The sequence below is a fragment of the Drosophila bipectinata genome, chromosome 3R, assembly GCF_030179905.1.
Source record: "Drosophila bipectinata strain 14024-0381.07 chromosome 3R, DbipHiC1v2, whole genome shotgun sequence".
Taxonomy (NCBI): domain Eukaryota; kingdom Metazoa; phylum Arthropoda; class Insecta; order Diptera; family Drosophilidae; genus Drosophila; species Drosophila bipectinata.
The window spans coordinates 29,234,428-29,252,546 of NC_091739.1; the positions used below are offsets into that span (position 1 = coordinate 29,234,428).

The 18,119-nt window shown below is 40.2% G+C and overlaps 2 protein-coding genes across 3 annotated transcripts in view; one reads left to right on the forward strand and one right to left on the reverse strand.

The window, feature by feature from the left end:
* Gycbeta100B (guanylate cyclase soluble subunit beta-1-like) overlaps window positions 1-2,169 on the reverse strand; it is a 47,531-nt gene extending 45,362 nt beyond the window's left edge. Inside the window, exon 1 of the mRNA XM_070282073.1 lies at window positions 1,866-2,169. The gene's annotated coding sequence lies outside the window, so the exon portion shown is untranslated. The remainder of the gene's footprint in view (window positions 1-1,865) is intronic.
* Ktch (Ketchup) lies at window positions 888-18,030 on the forward strand. Of its 2 annotated transcripts, none has more exons than XM_070282076.1 (2): window positions 888-1,852; window positions 16,640-18,030. In XM_070282076.1, the coding sequence occupies exons 1-2, from the start codon at window positions 1,684-1,686 to the stop codon at window positions 17,800-17,802; spliced, it is 1,332 nt and encodes a 443-aa protein (XP_070138177.1). In that variant the 5' UTR covers window positions 888-1,683; the 3' UTR covers window positions 17,803-18,030. The 2 variants fall into 2 exon arrangements, with proteins under 2 accessions (XP_070138177.1, XP_017088520.2); XM_017233031.3 differs by lacking the exon at window positions 888-1,852 and adding an exon at window positions 15,143-16,456 and having other exon boundaries at window positions 16,640-18,028.
* Window positions 18,031-18,119: the final 89 nt, after the last annotated feature.

The following is an 18,119-nucleotide window of genomic DNA, read 5'->3' on the forward strand; positions in this document are numbered from 1 at the left end:
ATTAAGGCATTTCGAACGTAGAACTGCGAACGTGGAACGTTCAACGTTGAGTTTTCAACGGAGTTCGAGTTAGGAAGTTGAAAGTCGTCTGTGCTGGCTAGAAAAGGGGAATCCTTTGGCGCCTTGGGGCTTGGGTCGTGGGCCTTGGAAAGATTGGCAGAAACGAGCGGCACACAAAATGGCAGCTCGGGGAGAACCATATATATGTGCGACTTGGAGAAGTAAAAAAAAAAAAAAACAAAAAGAGCAATTGAAAAGGAAAACTTGGCCTGCAGGATGGCGATAAGTTAAAGCAAGAATCTGAACACTTGAAAGGGATTTTCATCCGACCCCATCCGCAACAAATTCTACACTTTAAGCCAACTCCAGGCTCAGGTATTTTGCTTTAAATAACCCGTGGGGCGAAAAATCGATTTTCGTCCATCTTGTCAGATATTTTTGTAGGCCATTAAAAGGTGTCTCCCCGTATATATGTAAGCCCTCTAAAATAATATGGCAGGTATATACAGCCTGTTTATTTAGCCATATGTATATTATTGTTTAACGTTTTCCACCCCCCAAACAGAGTAGGGGGGCTGGTGTTTGTTTATTACGATTACTGGAATACGGCGTATTAATCAGTAGAAGTGTATTCCACCGAGAGCAGGACGCTATTTGCGAATGACCTCGGGCCTGGGAGGATCCCTGTTCCAGTTCAGGTTCTGACATCCTTCCAATTGAGCGAATTTTAATTACGTGCAACATTTGGCATTTTGATAACGGTAACGGTAAGGGTAAGGGCACTGTCAACAGAAGTGGCAACCAAGGTCCTTGTGCTATTTTCGTATCGAGAAGCGAGAGACAAGAGTGTAAATAAGACTTGATTCGAGGGGCTTTGCATTTGTTTGGCCTGGCTTATAAGGAGACCGAAAAGTTTCGGAAATATCTTGAAATTGAGTGCCATTTGTCACTGGCGGAATAAAGCTATTTGGCGATGACGAGCGCACCATTTAATAATTGCGACAAAATGACGCTCCCTCCGATCCTAAAAACCGATGAGAAAGTAAAAACAAAACGATATTTGGCTCGGTTGGTTGGAAAAGTTCCCAGCCCAGGGGGGGGCATCGTTCGGCCTGTCAATTTGGCGCTAAACTGACAATAACTGAGTTAATGATGAGCCTGCCATTAGGCAAGGGCACAAAATGAGGCAAAGTACACACAGGACACGGCCACAGGACAGGGCTGCCACGGGACAGCCACAGGATGTGGATGCCATGTCCGCCCCCGGAACAGTTTTTGGAATTGCTGGAGGGTGGGCGCTGTAGGCGAGGCGAGGCATAAAGCAATTGTACATTCAACTCTGTGTCCGCCCGGGCATTTATCAAATATAATGGACATTCACTATCGCCCGGACAGTTGAAACAACTAAAACAACTGTCAGCAAATTGCCGTGGGCACGCAAAGCTAAATGTCTAATAAACTTTGACATATTGAGGCAAATATTTCTATTTGGCAACTTTTGCGGCACGAGTCAGAGTCACACGAGTTACGCCCGGAGTCGGAGTCGCCCAGGACAGACCAGGCAGCAGGACAACATAAATTATGGACCATGGAGAGACAATGATGGCGTGAAATATCTGCCAGGGTACCGAAATAAATTAGAGCGCACAAAAGTATGCTTTAATATCCGAGAGGCCAAGTGGAATGTGGCGGGTGTCGTTGTATGGGTTTTTATTATTGCTGGCATTGTTCTCAGTTCTCTGGGCCAGATATCTGCCAGACGCCAAACAAAAAATAAAAACACTAATAACACAAACAGAAAATAACAGAAAAACGAAAAAACCCGAAAAAACATACAAGTGCGGGTGTGTGGGTAAGTAATTTACATTTGTTTGAAGCGCGCGTTTCTTTTTTATTCAGCCGATTCCCCAGGCTTTTGTTTATTCGCAACTTGTGATTTATTTGCTCGGTATTTCGGTTTCGTTTACGCTTTCGCTTTCACTCCCGGCCCCCGCGATTACTTTCCACTTTCACTTTGGCCGACTCTTGATAAGAAAGTCTCACGCGCGAGTCTCTAGGAGTCTTCTCAGTCAGTATGTGAAAGTCCCGGAGTGCCACACAGTCCGTTGGTTTTATGAATCCGCCGGAGCACTCGTTCCGTCCGTTCGGTTCGTGAACAATTCGCCAGTAACAGCCGTCGACGACTGAACCCAGAGTGCCTCGTGCTGCCGTATTAAATGCGGCTCAGAAAAGCCAAAGCCAGGCCAGGCCAGGCCAGGACACTTGTCCTGGCTGTTCAGGCTCCCCAGTCGTCTCAGCTGCCTCGGTCGCCTTTTGTCGCCTGCCAATTGCCTGGTCCACTCAGCTGTTTGTTGTAGATGGTCGTCGGGAAAACGAGCGGGCGGAAAAGCTGTCGGGAAAAGCTCTCTCTTGGAGGTCCTCCTTAATGGCTCTATCTCGCTCTTACTTGTTTCGCTACCCGCCAACAGATGGCTTTTCAAATGGTTTAAATAGGATATGTATGATTTCTTAAAAAATATTTAAATAACATTCAAAAAGCACAATTTTATATGAAATTACTATATTTAAAAATTATCCTCTTCTTCTTATATCATTGTTTTAATTATAGAGTTTTCTGGATGCAAAAAACCTACATATATATTAGATTTTAGTATTTTATTTATGAGTCCAAATGAGTGTTATTTACATTTACACAAGCATATTTACATAAATCTAGCACTAAATCATTTTCAGAAGATTCAAGATTTAACCCAGAATTTATCCTCAATTTACCTTATCCAAAAACTTATTTATCCTGATATTGTAACCTCGTAGTTTTAATTCTTTTGGGTTCAACTTGAATCAGTCGCTCAATTTTCCTCTGCATTTATTTGCTTTGCATTCACTTAGCCCTCACCCACTGCCAACACCACCGGGCTCACTTCCGTTTCCGGCGTTATTTATTGCCGGCTTTATTTACTTGCCTGCTGATTTTTGTCAACTCGCAGGACTCAGTCATGGGGGCACGCATAATTTACCTACGACAATAGATTTTCGGGCAGCTCCAGTCAAGCAGATGAACATTTCAGCGCCCCCAGCATTGGCGGCAAATAAATTAGAGCCACTTGCATCGCAAACAGCAAACAGAATTCTTGTACAGAACAGTAATTGAAATTGAATGGTACTGGGGTGAGATGGGTGGTGCTACACCACTGGGGTGGTGGGCTGGAAAATGTCTGCCAATGGGGCGCATTGGGGCGTGGCTAAACAAGCACCTGTTGGGCAACCCTAGACACCACACTACCGTGGAAGAGCAGCTGGCAAAGTGCACTGGTTCGACGGGTGTCATTCGGATATTCATGTGCGCTTAAGCGGTGCATAAATTAATTACTCTTCGCACAAACATAATTAAACGCATTGTCCGACTTTCAATTGTGCTGTTGGCTGGCTTTTGGTACTGTTTTAATTTCGCACAAAGGTCGAAAGAGCATTCGGCCACAAAAACAATAACACTAACCGATTCAGATACAGAAACCGCCGCACACTTTGTTGTTTGTGCTGCTGACAGGAAAGTCTGCAGGCGACACTGATGGAGGACTTGCAGGCAGGAGAGCAGGTGGTGCGGCCAAGGGGAGTTCGGGCCAGGCAACCAGGTAACTGGGTAACCAGCTAACCAGGCTACCAGCAGACTGTCAAGTCATTGTCTGTCGTCCCCGGGCTATGGCTCTGGCTCTACACAATTTGCAAAAACTGCCAGTCGCGGGCTTCCTTTGGGTAAACTATTTAAAAATTAAAGAGTTCTAGGCTTGATTTAATTAAAAATTTAAAATATTAAAAATGTAAAAAAAAAAGTTACTTTTTTATTAACTTATTTAGAAACAAAGCAGTTGTGCTATTTTTTTATACAATTTTTAAAATTAAATTTTTTTGTAAATTAATTTCAATGGCGTAAAGGATTAGTTCTGGTACCTCTACTACCATCTTACAGATGGATTATAGGAACCCGTTTCGAACAGTGGAAGTCATATTTTTAATCCACTTTTGTTTGGCTTGATAACAAAGCCACAGAAATAAAAAAAACCTAATCATTCCGCGAAGTTGGGCATATTGTGGCTGTGAAATGGAGCGTGTTCGCTGCAGAAAGAAACTTCCTTATGTCCATGGACTCCAATCAAGTTTCCTGGCAAGAGATGACTATCTGACTGGCATTTAATTAACGAAAATGGAGGAGGTGAAAGGGGTTATCAAGTTTTGGGGCTTCGTATATTCTATATATAATACATACATATACAGACCTTTGCTATTCCGCTTCTGTATTTTAGGGGTGGCAGCTTGTGCCCAGTGGGCGTAACTAGCGCATTGAGACAAAGGACAAGTGCATCAGGATAATCGCATCACACTTGAGTAAATAAATTCCTGAAGTGGAACCAACTTTGCCGGCGCACTCAGCACTCCACACAACCGAAACATGTAGCCGGGGTCAGGACAATGAAGTAAGGACTTTCTCTCGATGCCTGTCCTTTTGAGCCGTTTACGTGCCAGCAAGGATATTACTTCAAGTTCCAGCACAAGAAAAAACAAATACTGGGATGTTTCTAGTCAAGTTTGTCGACTAGGCAATACCCGGCACTCCCCCACCACATTTTGGCAATTGCACATTTTAAAAATATTTTTCCAAGCATTTAAGCTAATAGTTGAAGCATTTTTTACCCATTTAAAGACCAAATACCTCACGTGAATGAAGGCTTTTAAGACCTTCGATATCAATTGAAATAGGAGGAGCAAAAAGATACTCAATTTTCTTAATTTAAATTAATTAAATTAACAATTAATTTAATTCTTTTAAAAATGTGGAAACATTTTACTTTTTCAGGTTTTGATTGAAGATGATAGTTCTCCAAGATCTTAGATCTCAAAGAATCGATTCGCCACCATTCTGCATCAAAATCCTGAGACAAAATATTTTTTAGATTTTTTGTCCATTTTTTGTGTTGGCATCCCTTGATCCATTGATCCATCCAATTCTCATCCGATTCCCAAGCGGAGTACCTCAAACGATTTCTAAATCGATTCTCCATCATTCTGCATCAAATTCCTGAGACAAAATATATTTTAGATTTTTTGTCCATTTTTCGTGATGGTATCCCTTGAAAATGGGGTTTTCCCCTACATATGGCTATATCTTTCCCAATTCTCATCCGATTCCCAAGCGGAGTACCTCAAACGATTTCTAGATCGATTCGCCACCATTCTGCATCAAAATCCTGAGACAAAATATTTTTTAGATTTTTTGTCCATTTTTCGTGTTAAGATCCATTGAACATGGGGTTTTGCCCTATAGGGTACACAGTGATAGCTGTATCTTTCCCAATTATCATCCGATTCGCAAGAGGAGTACCTTAAACGATTTCTAGATCGATTTGTCACCATTCTGCATGAAAATCCTGAGACAAAATATTTTTTAGATTTTTTGTCCATTTTTCATGATGGTATCCCTTGAAAATGGGGTTTTGCCCTACATATGGCTATATCTTTCCCAATTCTCATCCGATTCCCAAGCGGAGTACCTCAAACGATTTCTAGATCGATTCTCCACCATTCTGCATCAAAATCCTGAGACAAAATATTTTTTAGATTTTTTGTCCATTTTTCGTGTTAAGATCCATTGAACATGGGGTTTTGCCCTATAGGGTACACAGTGATAGCTGTATCTTTCCCAATTATCATCCGATTCGCAAGAGGAGTACCTTAAACGATTTCTAGATCTATTCGCCACCATTCTGCATCAAAATCCTGAGACAAAATATATTTTAGATTTTTTGTCCATTTTTTGTGTTGGGATCCCTTGAAAATGGGGTTTCCCCCACATGGCCCACAGTGATGGCTATATCTTTCCCAATTCTCATCCGATTCCCAAGCGGAGTACCTCAAACGATTTCTAGATCGATTCGCCACCATTCTGCATCAATTTCCTGAGACAAAATATTTTTTAGATTTTTTGTCCATTTTTCATGATGGTATCCCTTGAAAATGGGGTTTTGCCCTATAGGGTACACAGTGATGGCTACATCTTTCCCAATTCTCATCCGATTCCCAAGCGGAGTACCTCAAACGATTTCTAAATCGATTCTCCATCATTCTGCATCAAATTCCTGAGACAAAATATATTTTAGATTTTTTGTCCATTTTTCGTGTTAAGATCCATTGAACATGGGGTTTTGCCCTATAGGGTACACAGTGATGGCTGTATCTTTCCCAATTATCATCCGATTCGCAAGAGGAGTACCTTAAACGATTTCTAGATCGATTCGCCACCATTCTGCATCAAAATCCTGAGACAAAATATTTTTTAGATTTTTTGTCCATTTTTCGTGATGGTATCCCTTGAAAATGGGATTTTCCCCTACATGGCCCACGGTGATAGCTATATCTTTCCCAATTCTCATCCGATTCCCAAGCGGAGTACCTTAAACGATTTCTAGATCGATTCGCCACCATTCTGCATCAAAATCCTGAGACAAAATATTTTTTAGATTTTTTGTCCATTTTTCGTGATGGTATCCCTTGAAAATAGGATTTTCCCCTACATGGCCCACGGTGATGGCTATATCTTTCCCAATTCTCATCCGATTCCCAAGCGGAGTACCTCAAACGATTTCTAGATCGATTCGCCACCATTCTGCATCAATTTCCTGAGACAAAATATTTTTTAGATTTTTTGTCCATTTTTCATGATGGTATCCCTTGAAAATGGGTTTTTGCCCTATAGGGTACACAGTGATGGCTATATCTTTCCCAATTATCATCCGATTCGCAAGCGGAGTACCTCAAACTATTTATAGATCGATTCGCCACCATTCTGCATCAAAATCCTGAGACAAAATATATTTTAGATTTTTTGTCCATTTTTCGTGTTGGGATCCTTTGAAAATAGGGTTTTGCCCTATAGGGTACACAGTGATGGCTGTATCTTTCCCAATTATCATCCGATTCGCAAGAGGAGTACCTTAAACGATTTCTAGATCGATTCGCCACCATTCTGCATCAAAATCCTGAGACAAAATATTTTTTAGATTTTTTGTCCATTTTTCGTGATGGTATCCCTTGAAAATGGGATTTTCCCCTACATGGCCCACTGTGATGGCTATATCTTTCCCAATTCTCATCCGATTCCCAAGCGGAGTACCTCAAACGATTTCTAGATCGATTCGCCACCATTCTGCATCAAAATCCTGAGACAAAATATTTTTAAGATTTTTCGTCCATTTTTCGTGTTGGGATCCCTTGAAAATGGAGTTTTGCCCTATAGGGTACACAGTGATGGCTATATCTTCCCCAATTCTCTTCCGATTCTCAAGCGGAGTACCTTAAACGATTTCTAGATCGATTCTCCATCATTCTGCATCAATTTCCTGAGACAAAATATATTTTAGATTTTTTGTCCATTTTTTGTGTTGGGATCCCTTGAAAATGGGGTTTTTCCCTATAGGGTACACAGTGATGGCTATATCTTTCCCAGTTATCATCCGATTCGCAAGAGGAGTACCTTAAACGATTTCTAGATCGATTCGCCACCATTCTGCATCAATTTCCTGAGACAAAATATTTTTTAGATTTTTTGTCCATTTTTCATGATGGTATCCCTTGAAAATGGGGTTTTCCCCTACATGGCCCACAGTGATGGCTACATCTTTCCCAATTCTCATCCGATTCCCAAGCGGAGTACCTCGAACGATTTCTAAATCGATTCTCCATCATTCTGCATCAAATTCCTGAGACAAAATATATTTTAGATTTTTTGTCCATTTTTCGTGTTAAGATCCATTGAACATGGGGTTTTGCCCTATAGGGTACACAGTGATGGCTGTATCTTTCCCAATTATCATCCGATTCGCAAGAGGAGTACCTTAAACGATTTCTAGATCGATTCGCCACCATTCTGCATCAAAATCCTGAGACAAAATATTTTTTAGATTTTTTGTCCATTTTTCGTGATGGTATCCCTTGAAAATGGGATTTTCCCCTACATGGCCCACGGTGATGGCTATATCTTTCCCAATTCTCATCCGATTCCCCAGCGGAGTACCTCAAACGATTTCTAGATCGGTTTGCTACCATTCTGCATCAAAATCCTGAGACAAGATATTTTTTAGATTTTTTGTCCATTTTTCGTGATGGTATCCCTTGAAAATGGGGTTTTGCCCTATAGGGTACACAGTGATGGCTACATCTTTCCCAATTCTCATCCGATTCCCAAGCGGAGTACCTCAAACGATTTCTAAATCGATTCTCCATCATTCTGCATCAAATTCCTGAGACAAAATATATTTTAGATTTTTTGTCCATTTTTCGTGTTAAGATCCATTGAACATGGGGTTTTGCCCTATAGGGTACACAGTGATGGCTGTATCTTTCCCAATTATCATCCGATTCGCAAGAGGAGTACCTTAAACGATTTCTAGATCGATTCGCCACCATTCTGCATCAAAATCCTGAGACAAAATATTTTTTAGATTTTTTGTCCATTTTTCGTGATGGTATCCCTTGAAAATGGGATTTTCCCCTACATGGCCCACGGTGATAGCTATATCTTTCCCAATTCTCATCCGATTCCCAAGCGGAGTACCTTAAACGATTTCTAGATCGATTCGCCACCATTCTGCATCAAAATCCTGAGACAAAATATTTTTTAGATTTTTTGTCCATTTTTCGTGATGGTATCCCTTGAAAATAGGATTTTCCCCTACATGGCCCACGGTGATGGCTATATCTTTCCCAATTCTCATCCGATTCCCAAGCGGAGTACCTCAAACGATTTCTAGATCGATTCGCCACCATTCTGCATCAAAATCCTGAGACAAAATATTTTTTAGATTTTTTGTCCATTTTTCATGATGGTATCCCTTGAAAATGGGGTTTTGCCCTATAGGGTACACAGTGATGGCTATATCTTTCCCAATTATCATCCGATTCGCAAGCGGAGTACCTCAAACTATTTATAGATCGATTCGCCACCATTCTGCATCAAAATCCTGAGACAAAATATATTTTAGATTTTTTGTCCATTTTTCGTGTTGGGATCCTTTGAAAATAGGGTTTTGCCCTATAGGGTACACAGTGATGGCTGTATCTTTCCCAATTATCATCCGATTCGCAAGAGGAGTACCTTAAACGATTTCTAGATCGATTCGCCACCATTCTGCATCAAAATCCTGAGACAAAATATTTTTTAGATTTTTTGTCCATTTTTCGTGATGGTATCCCTTGAAAATGGGATTTTCCCCTACATGGCCCACTGTGATGGCTATATCTTTCCCAATTCTCATCCGATTCCCAAGCGGAGTACCTCAAACGATTTCTAGATCGATTCGCCACCATTCTGCATCAAAATCCTGAGACAAAATATTTTTAAGATTTTTCGTCCATTTTTCGTGTTGGGATCCCTTGAAAATGGAGTTTTGCCCTATAGGGTACACAGTGATGGCTATATCTTCCCCAATTCTCTTCCGATTCTCAAGCGGAGTACCTTAAACGATTTCTAGATCGATTCTCCATCATTCTGCATCAATTTCCTGAGACAAAATATATTTTAGATTTTTTGTCCATTTTTTGTGTTGGGATCCCTTGAAAATGGGGTTTTTCCCTATAGGGTACACAGTGATGGCTATATCTTTCCCAGTTATCATCCGATTCGCAAGAGGAGTACCTTAAACGATTTCTAGATCGATTCGCCACCATTCTGCATCAATTTCCTGAGACAAAATATTTTTTAGATTTTTTGTCCATTTTTCATGATGGTATCCCTTGAAAATGGGGTTTTCCCCTACATGGCCCACAGTGATGGCTACATCTTTCCCAATTCTCATCCGATTCCCAAGCGGAGTACCTCGAACGATTTCTAAATCGATTCTCCATCATTCTGCATCAAATTCCTGAGACAAAATATATTTTAGATTTTTTGTCCATTTTTCGTGTTAAGATCCATTGAACATGGGGTTTTGCCCTATAGGGTACACAGTGATGGCTGTATCTTTCCCAATTATCATCCGATTCGCAAGAGGAGTACCTTAAACGATTTCTAGATCGATTCGCCACCATTCTGCATCAAAATCCTGAGACAAAATATTTTTTAGATTTTTTGTCCATTTTTCGTGATGGTATCCCTTGAAAATGGGATTTTCCCCTACATGGCCCACGGTGATGGCTATATCTTTCCCAATTCTCATCCGATTCCCCAGCGGAGTACCTCAAACGATTTCTAGATCGGTTTGCTACCATTCTGCATCAAAATCCTGAGACAAGATATTTTTTAGATTTTTTGTCCATTTTTCGTGATGGTATCCCTTGAAAATGGGGTTTTGCCCTATAGGATACACAGTGATGGCTATATCTTCCTCAATTCTCTTCCGATTCTCAAGCGGAGTACCTTAAACGATTTCTAGATCGATTCTCCATCATTCTGCATCAAATTCCTGAGACAAAATATATTTTAGATTTTTTGTCCATTTTTTGTGTTGGGATCCCTTGAAAATGGGGTTTTGCCCTATAGAGTACACAGTGATGGCTATATCTTTCCCAACTATCATCCGATTCGCAGGAGGAGTACCTCAAACGATTTCTAGATCGATTTGCCACCATTCTGCATCAAAATCCTGAGACAAAATATTTTTCAGATTTTTTGTCCATTTTTCGTGATGGTATCCCTTGAAAATGGGGTTTTGCCCTACATGGCCCACAGTGATGGCTACATCTTTCCCAATTCTCATCCGATTCCCAAGCGGAGTACCTCAAACAATTTCTAGATCGATTCGCTACCATGCTGCGTCAAAATCCTGAGACAAAATATTTTTTAAATTTTTTGTCCATTTTTCGTGATGGTATCCCTTGAAAATGGGGTTTTCCTCTACATGGCCCACAGTGATGGCTATATCTTTCCCAATTCTCATCCGATTCCCAAGCGGAGTACCTCAAACGATTTCTAGATCGATTCGCCACCATTCTGCATCAAAATCCTGAGACAAAATATTTTTCAGATTTTTTGTCCATTTTGTGTGTTGGGATCCCTTGAAAATGGGGGTTTGCCCTATAGGGTACACAGTGATGGCTATATCTTTCCCAATTATCATCCGATTCTTAAACGGAGTACCTCAAACGATTTCTAGATCGATTCGCCACCATTCTGCATCAAAATCCTGAGACAAAATATTTTTCAGATTTTTTGTCCATTTTTCGTGTTGGGATCCCTTGAAAATGGGGTTTTGCCCTATAGGGTACACAGTGATGGCTATATCTTCCTCAATTCTCTTCCGATTCTCAAGCGGAGTACCTTAAACGATTTATAGATCAATTCTCCACTATTCTGCATCAAATTCCTGAGACAAAGTATATTTTAGATTTTTTGTCCATTTTTTGTGTTGGGATCCCTTGAAAATGGGGTTTTGCCCTATAGGGTACACAGTGATGGCTATATCTTTCCCAATTATCATCCGATTCTCAAACGGAGTACCTCAAACGATTTCTAGATCGATTCGCCACCATTCTGCATCAAAATCCTGAGACAAAATATTTTTCAGATTTTTTGTCCATTTTGTGTGTTGGGATCCCTTGAAAATGGGGTTTTGCCCTATAGGGTACACAGTGATGGCTATATCTTTATTTTTAAGATTTTTCGTCCATTTTTCGTGTTGGGATCCCTTGAAAATGGAGTTTTGCCCTATAGGGTACACAGTGATGGCTATATCTTCCCCAATTCTCTTCCGATTCTCAAGCGGAGTACCTTAAACGATTTCTAGATCGATTCTCCATCATTCTGCATCAATTTCCTGAGACAAAATATATTTTAGATTTTTTGTCCATTTTTTGTGTTGGGATCCCTTGAAAATGGGGTTTTTCCCTATAGGGTACACAGTGATGGCTATATCTTTCCCAGTTATCATCCGATTCGCAAGAGGAGTACCTTAAACGATTTCTAGATCGATTCGCCACCATTCTGCATCAATTTCCTGAGACAAAATATTTTTTAGATTTTTTGTCCATTTTTCATGATGGTATCCCTTGAAAATGGGGTTTTGCCCTATAGGGTACACAGTGATGGCTATATCTTTCCCAGTTATCATCCGATTCGCAAGAGGAGTACCTCAAACGATTTCTAGATCGATTTGTCACCATTCTGCATGAAAATCCTGAGACAAAATATTTTTCAAATTTTTTGTCCATTTTTCGTGATGGTATCCCTTGAAAATGGGGTTTTCCCCTACATGGCCCACAGTGATGGCTACATCTTTCCCAATTCTCATCCGATTCCCAAGCGGAGTACCTCAAACGATTTCTAAATCGATTCTCCATCATTCTGCATCAAATTCCTGAGACAAAATATATTTTAGATTTTTTGTCCATTTTTCGTGTTAAGATCCATTGAACATGGGGTTTTGCCCTATAGGGTACACAGTGATGGCTGTATCTTTCCCAATTATCATCCGATTCGCAAGAGGAGTACCTTAAACGATTTCTAGATCGATTCGCCACCATTCTGCATCAAAATCCTGAGACAAAATATTTTTTAGATTTTTTGTCCATTTTTCGTGATGGTATCCCTTGAAAATGGGATTTTCCCCTACATGGCCCACGGTGATGGCTATATCTTTCCCAATTCTCATCCGATTCCCCAGCGGAGTACCTCAAACGATTTCTAGATCGGTTTGCTACCATTCTGCATCAAAATCCTGAGACAAGATATTTTTTAGATTTTTTGTCCATTTTTCGTGATGGTATCCCTTGAAAATGGGGTTTTGCCCTATAGGATACACAGTGATGGCTATATCTTCCTCAATTCTCTTCCGATTCTCAAGCGGAGTACCTTAAACGATTTCTAGATCGATTCTCCATCATTCTGCATCAAATTCCTGAGACAAAATATATTTTAGATTTTTTGTCCATTTTTTGTGTTGGGATCCCTTGAAAATGGGGTTTTGCCCTATAGAGTACACAGTGATGGCTATATCTTTCCCAACTATCATCCGATTCGCAGGAGGAGTACCTCAAACGATTTCTAGATCGATTTGCCACCATTCTGCATCAAAATCCTGAGACAAAATATTTTTCAGATTTTTTGTCCATTTTTCGTGATGGTATCCCTTGAAAATGGGGTTTTGCCCTACATGGCCCACAGTGATGGCTACATCTTTCCCAATTCTCATCCGATTCCCAAGCGGAGTACCTCAAACAATTTCTAGATCGATTCGCTACCATTCTGCGTCAAAATCCTGAGACAAAATATTTTTTAAATTTTTTGTCCATTTTTCGTGATGGTATCCCTTGAAAATGGGGTTTTCCTCTACATGGCCCACAGTGATGGCTATATCTTTCCCAATTCTCATCCGATTCCCAAGCGGAGTACCTCAAACGATTTCTAGATCGATTCGCCACCATTCTGCATCAAAATCCTGAGACAAAATATTTTTCAGATTTTTTGTCCATTTTTCGTGTTGGGATCCCTTGAAAATGGGGGTTTGCCCTATAGGGTACACAGTGATGGCTATATCTTTCCCAATTATCATCCGATTCTTAAACGGAGTACCTCAAACGATTTCTAGATCGATTCGCCACCATTCTGCATCAAAATCCTGAGACAAAATATTTTTCAGATTTTTTGTCCATTTTTCGTGTTGGGATCCCTTGAAAATGGGGTTTTGCCCTATAGGGTACACAGTGATGGCTATATCTTCCTCAATTCTCTTCCGATTCTCAAGCGGAGTACCTTAAACGATTTATAGATCAATTCTCCACTATTCTGCATCAAATTCCTGAGACAAAGTATATTTTAGATTTTTTGTCCATTTTTTGTGTTGGGATCCCTTGAAAATGGGGTTTTGCCCTATAGGGTACACAGTGATGGCTATATCTTTCCCAATTATCATCCGATTCGCAAGCGGAGTACCTCAAACTATTTATAGATCGATTCGCCACCATTCTGCATCAAAATCCTGAGACAAAATATATTTTAGATTTTTTGTCCATTTTTCGTGTTGGGATCCTTTGAAAATAGGGTTTTGCCCTATAGGGTACACAGTGATGGCTATATCTTCCTCAATTCTCTTCCGATTCTCAAGCGAAGTTCCTTAAACGATTTCTAGATCGATTCTCCATCATTCTGCATCAAAATCCTGAGACAAAATATATTTAAGATTTTTTGTCCATTTTTCGTGATGGGATCCCTTGAAAATGGCGTTTTTCCCTATATTATAAATACACGGAGGACTGAACTATGTTGAGCTCTAATCAATCTCTGTAAAGCCCCTTTGCGAGTAACATTTGAGGTGCCTCCGGAACCGACCAACAATCTCGTTTTAAGTGGCGCGCGCGAAAAATAAAAAAAAAATCTTAAGTAGCAATTGAGAAACAATAAAAAAATATCAAGTGATCATCGACGATGTTGGTGGCAGCCGCTCAAGTGGCAGCGCATCTAATTATTCACGCGGCTAACTCTGTTGCCACCTATCGACAGATTTGATCTTATAAGCGGATGATTTACGGATAAAACACTGACAGAAAATCATGTTACTGCATAAACTGTTATTCTGCTCTTTAAAAAGCAATTAACACCTGAATCATTGTACTTATTTATTCTTGATTTTGAAAATCAAAAACAAACAGTAATTACTTGATAAAAGTAAAAATAAACACATTTTTCTATAGATTATCTCTTGTTACTATTTTAGAGAAATAAGGTATAAATAGTTGTACGTCATATAAGTTTCTTAGAGAACAAAGCGAAGTTTTAAAAAAAACCTCTATCTTGTAGATAAAATAATGAAACCGCAAGCAGCTCCACAATCTATGAAATGCATGCATAAATATATTTTTTTTCTCCTCCAAGATTCAGTGAGAATGCCTTATAGGAATCTCTCAGGTTCAGAGAGACTACAATTAAGAAAGTACACAAAATATCAACTGTCTTCCAAACACTCTGTAAATAGTTTAATTGTCCCTGTAAATATTTTTTTTTTATATTTTTCGCTCCATAATCTGAAAGGTGAATCAGTAAACCTTTCACCATCGCAATCTTTAAGGGCATTTATGGCATTTGTTCGTGTTATAATTACCATATTTTAATATAAATGAATATAAGATATAGTCCTCAACCAGATAAGTAAAAAATTTAAAGATGCCCTACCCCATTTGTAGGGTATAATAAGAACATGATTCAAACTTTATCGGCTCAAGCTCGGAGATGCCTTCTCGTTCTCATCAGTCTTTCCATAAACTCGGAACCGCGAACACCACTATTTCTCCGTGCACAAATAATTCTTATCGTTCGCGGAAAATATGCTGGCTCTGGTGCTACTGCTCATTTGTAATGGTTTTATCGGTGTGATCGGTGATGAAAAGGATTCCACGGATGAAAAGGATTATCGGGAACCGCGCGTGGATGTGGGAAAATGTTTGGACTTTTGCCATTTAAAATATATTCCATACTTGCTCTGCAAGGACGAAGACGATAAGCTCGTTAAAAATCCCTGGGAAACCTGCCATCGAGGTCATTGTGATAAGGACAAAATTAAACTTAAATACGTCACTAACGACGGGACTAAAAAACGTGAAAATTATGTACCGAAAACAAGAGTCGGAGAATCGGCATATTTTAAATATCTGTGCTTGGATCGGAGGGGTCTGCCTCAGAAGTTGAAATGTGAGCTTCGGGATGGCGATCGTAAATGGGAGGATGACGACAAAATTAGGTGCTATGAGCCCCAGGAGTTAAGCTCTCATCTCAACCTGCTGGTTACGGAGAAGCCCCCGGATATGATACCCCAGCTAAACGAAATTCTCAATCATTCCAACGTAACGCTCAAGCCCGTAGATATTTCAAGTATTGCCGAGATTATAAAGAACTCCTTCGACATACCTGACAAAGAGGCCTCAATGGCAACGCATCTCATTGGCATAAGCCTTAAAGTTATGGAAACTGAAAAGGAGACTCTTCGGTTGTCCGCCGAACTCAATGCCACAAATACCCTTCTCATCAACTTCGAGGATAATCTGAATGCCTTGGCCCCTAAACTGTTATCCGAAATTCGGGAATCGGACCCCAGCCCAGCCTCCAATGATGTCATCAAGTCAGAGATCTATTGGGAACTGGGAGTCAAGGCACTTATCAGCAGCAATCTAAGTGTATTCTTTGTGAATCCTGACATTGCCAATGTCACTGGCATTTCCTTGCACTGGAACGTCAAGAGTAGCCAGTGGAGCTATAACGTTATATATTCATCAAATCAGACGGAAAATATTAGAAATCTTGAGAATCTGGAGTCTGCAGCATTTTTGCCCGATAAGCTCTGGCAAGAGGTGAAGAAAAAGGGGGCAAAATATCTTATCTTCAAGGTCTACAAACAAGATGTTCTTTTTGTGGAAACGGAGGAGGAGCTCCACAGGCGACCCACCAGCGTCGTTATCTCCATAACCATATCGGGATGGCATGGTAAATAGATAAAAGATATTGTTTGACGTATGAATCACTAGAGAATAGAACAAAGTATTGCATTTGATAAAATTCAAAATAAGTTAATAGATTTAATTAAATATCCTTAAAATCTTTATCCTCGTCTCTCTTATGACACATTAGACCGCTAAGTTTATAACCTCATTATATCTTTTTTTTCAGAACATAATTTACCCGGGAAGCTGCCCATTTTCTTGCGAAATGGCAACACAGACCCCAATCTCTCGGAGGGTGGATGTGGCTACTGGAATTATGCGACATGGCTCAGTGACGGTGTTTCCACATTGGCCAGTGCCGGCTCTAACTTCATTAATAATTCCATGATCCTTTGCTTCGCCGATCATCTCACCCAGTTCACATTTCTTTTGGGAGTGGGTGGGCGTAAAACTGATACGCCAGACCTTCACGACTACATATTGGATATTTTAACCAATGTGGGACTGTGCTTGTCTCTCGGAGGGATCTTCATTATTTTTCTTACGGCAATTGTGTTCAGTCATTTTAGGAGAATGGCCTCCACGAAAATATTACTTAACTTCTGCTTTGCCTTGGCCATCCAGTTGATCGTCTTTCTGGTTGTGAGTAACGTCAAGATCTTGGACCAAGTTAAGCTCAAGGAACGTTTCAATATCGATGAGTGCATTTTCATGGGAGCCCTGATGCAGTACCTCCTGCTGGTCGTTTTTGCCTGGATGCTGATCATAGCCTTCCTGCAGTACAAGAGATACGTCACTGTGGTGGGGGTTTCCCACCCAGATCATTACATTCTAATGTCAGCGATTGTGGCCTGGGCACTACCCCTGGTGCCCACTCTATTGGTGGTGTTCCTGGATGGCCAATCCTACATTCCCACGGACCCAACCCAGGAGCTTCCAATCATCTGTTATCCCTCTGGCCGAGGTCTTGGCCTGGGCGTGATTCTGCCCATTGGACTGGTAACTTCGGTCAACACTCTGATAGTTGGGATTATTTTTTGGAAAGTTGACCAGAACCTGATCCAACGTAAGATCAAGATTCAGATGCGACTCTTCGCCCTGCAATTCTTTCTGCTGGGCATCTCCTGGATCTTTGGCCTGTGTGTGGTTTTCGGGTTCGGCATAGTCTTCTCCTACCTCTTCTGCATAACGACCCCACTACAAGGCTTCATATTGTTCCTCTACTTCGTAGCTTTCAAAAAGGATAACCAACTGGCATGGATGAGATTGTGTTGCCTGAAGAGCAGGAAGAACCTCGTAAGAGAGCCGGATACCTCAGACATAGCAATGGATCCCGTGAGTCAAGGAAGTCAAAATACTTTATCCTCGATGCGAAAAATACAAACCTAATTCAAATAATTCAGTTCAATAACTTAAATTAAGTTACTTAAAATATCCAAAATTAAATAATGTTCGAAGAAGATTATCGGCAAAAATGAATAATGTACGTTATAGTCATATTTCAATCTGACTCAAATTAAAACTTAAGCCAGATATCAAAGTCTTAGTGTGTAATGACTTATCTTTAATAAATGAAATTATTTATTCAAATGCGACTAAAAGTTTATGGTAATTATGCATTACAATCTTTATTCCTAAAGGCGTTTGTAATGATTGGTAATTGATAAAAACCGGTTCTAGATTTCTCTATTTATTAAACTTTCAAA

Coding starts and splice junctions, on each gene's coding strand:
- Ktch (XM_017233031.3), top strand. CDS start 15,304: ATGCTGGCTCTGGTGCTACTGCTCATTTGTAATGGTTTTATCGGTGTG. Junction 16,457..16,639: donor AACCATATCGGGATGGCATG/GTAAATAGATAA, acceptor CTTTTTTTTCAG/AACATAATTTACCCGGGAAG.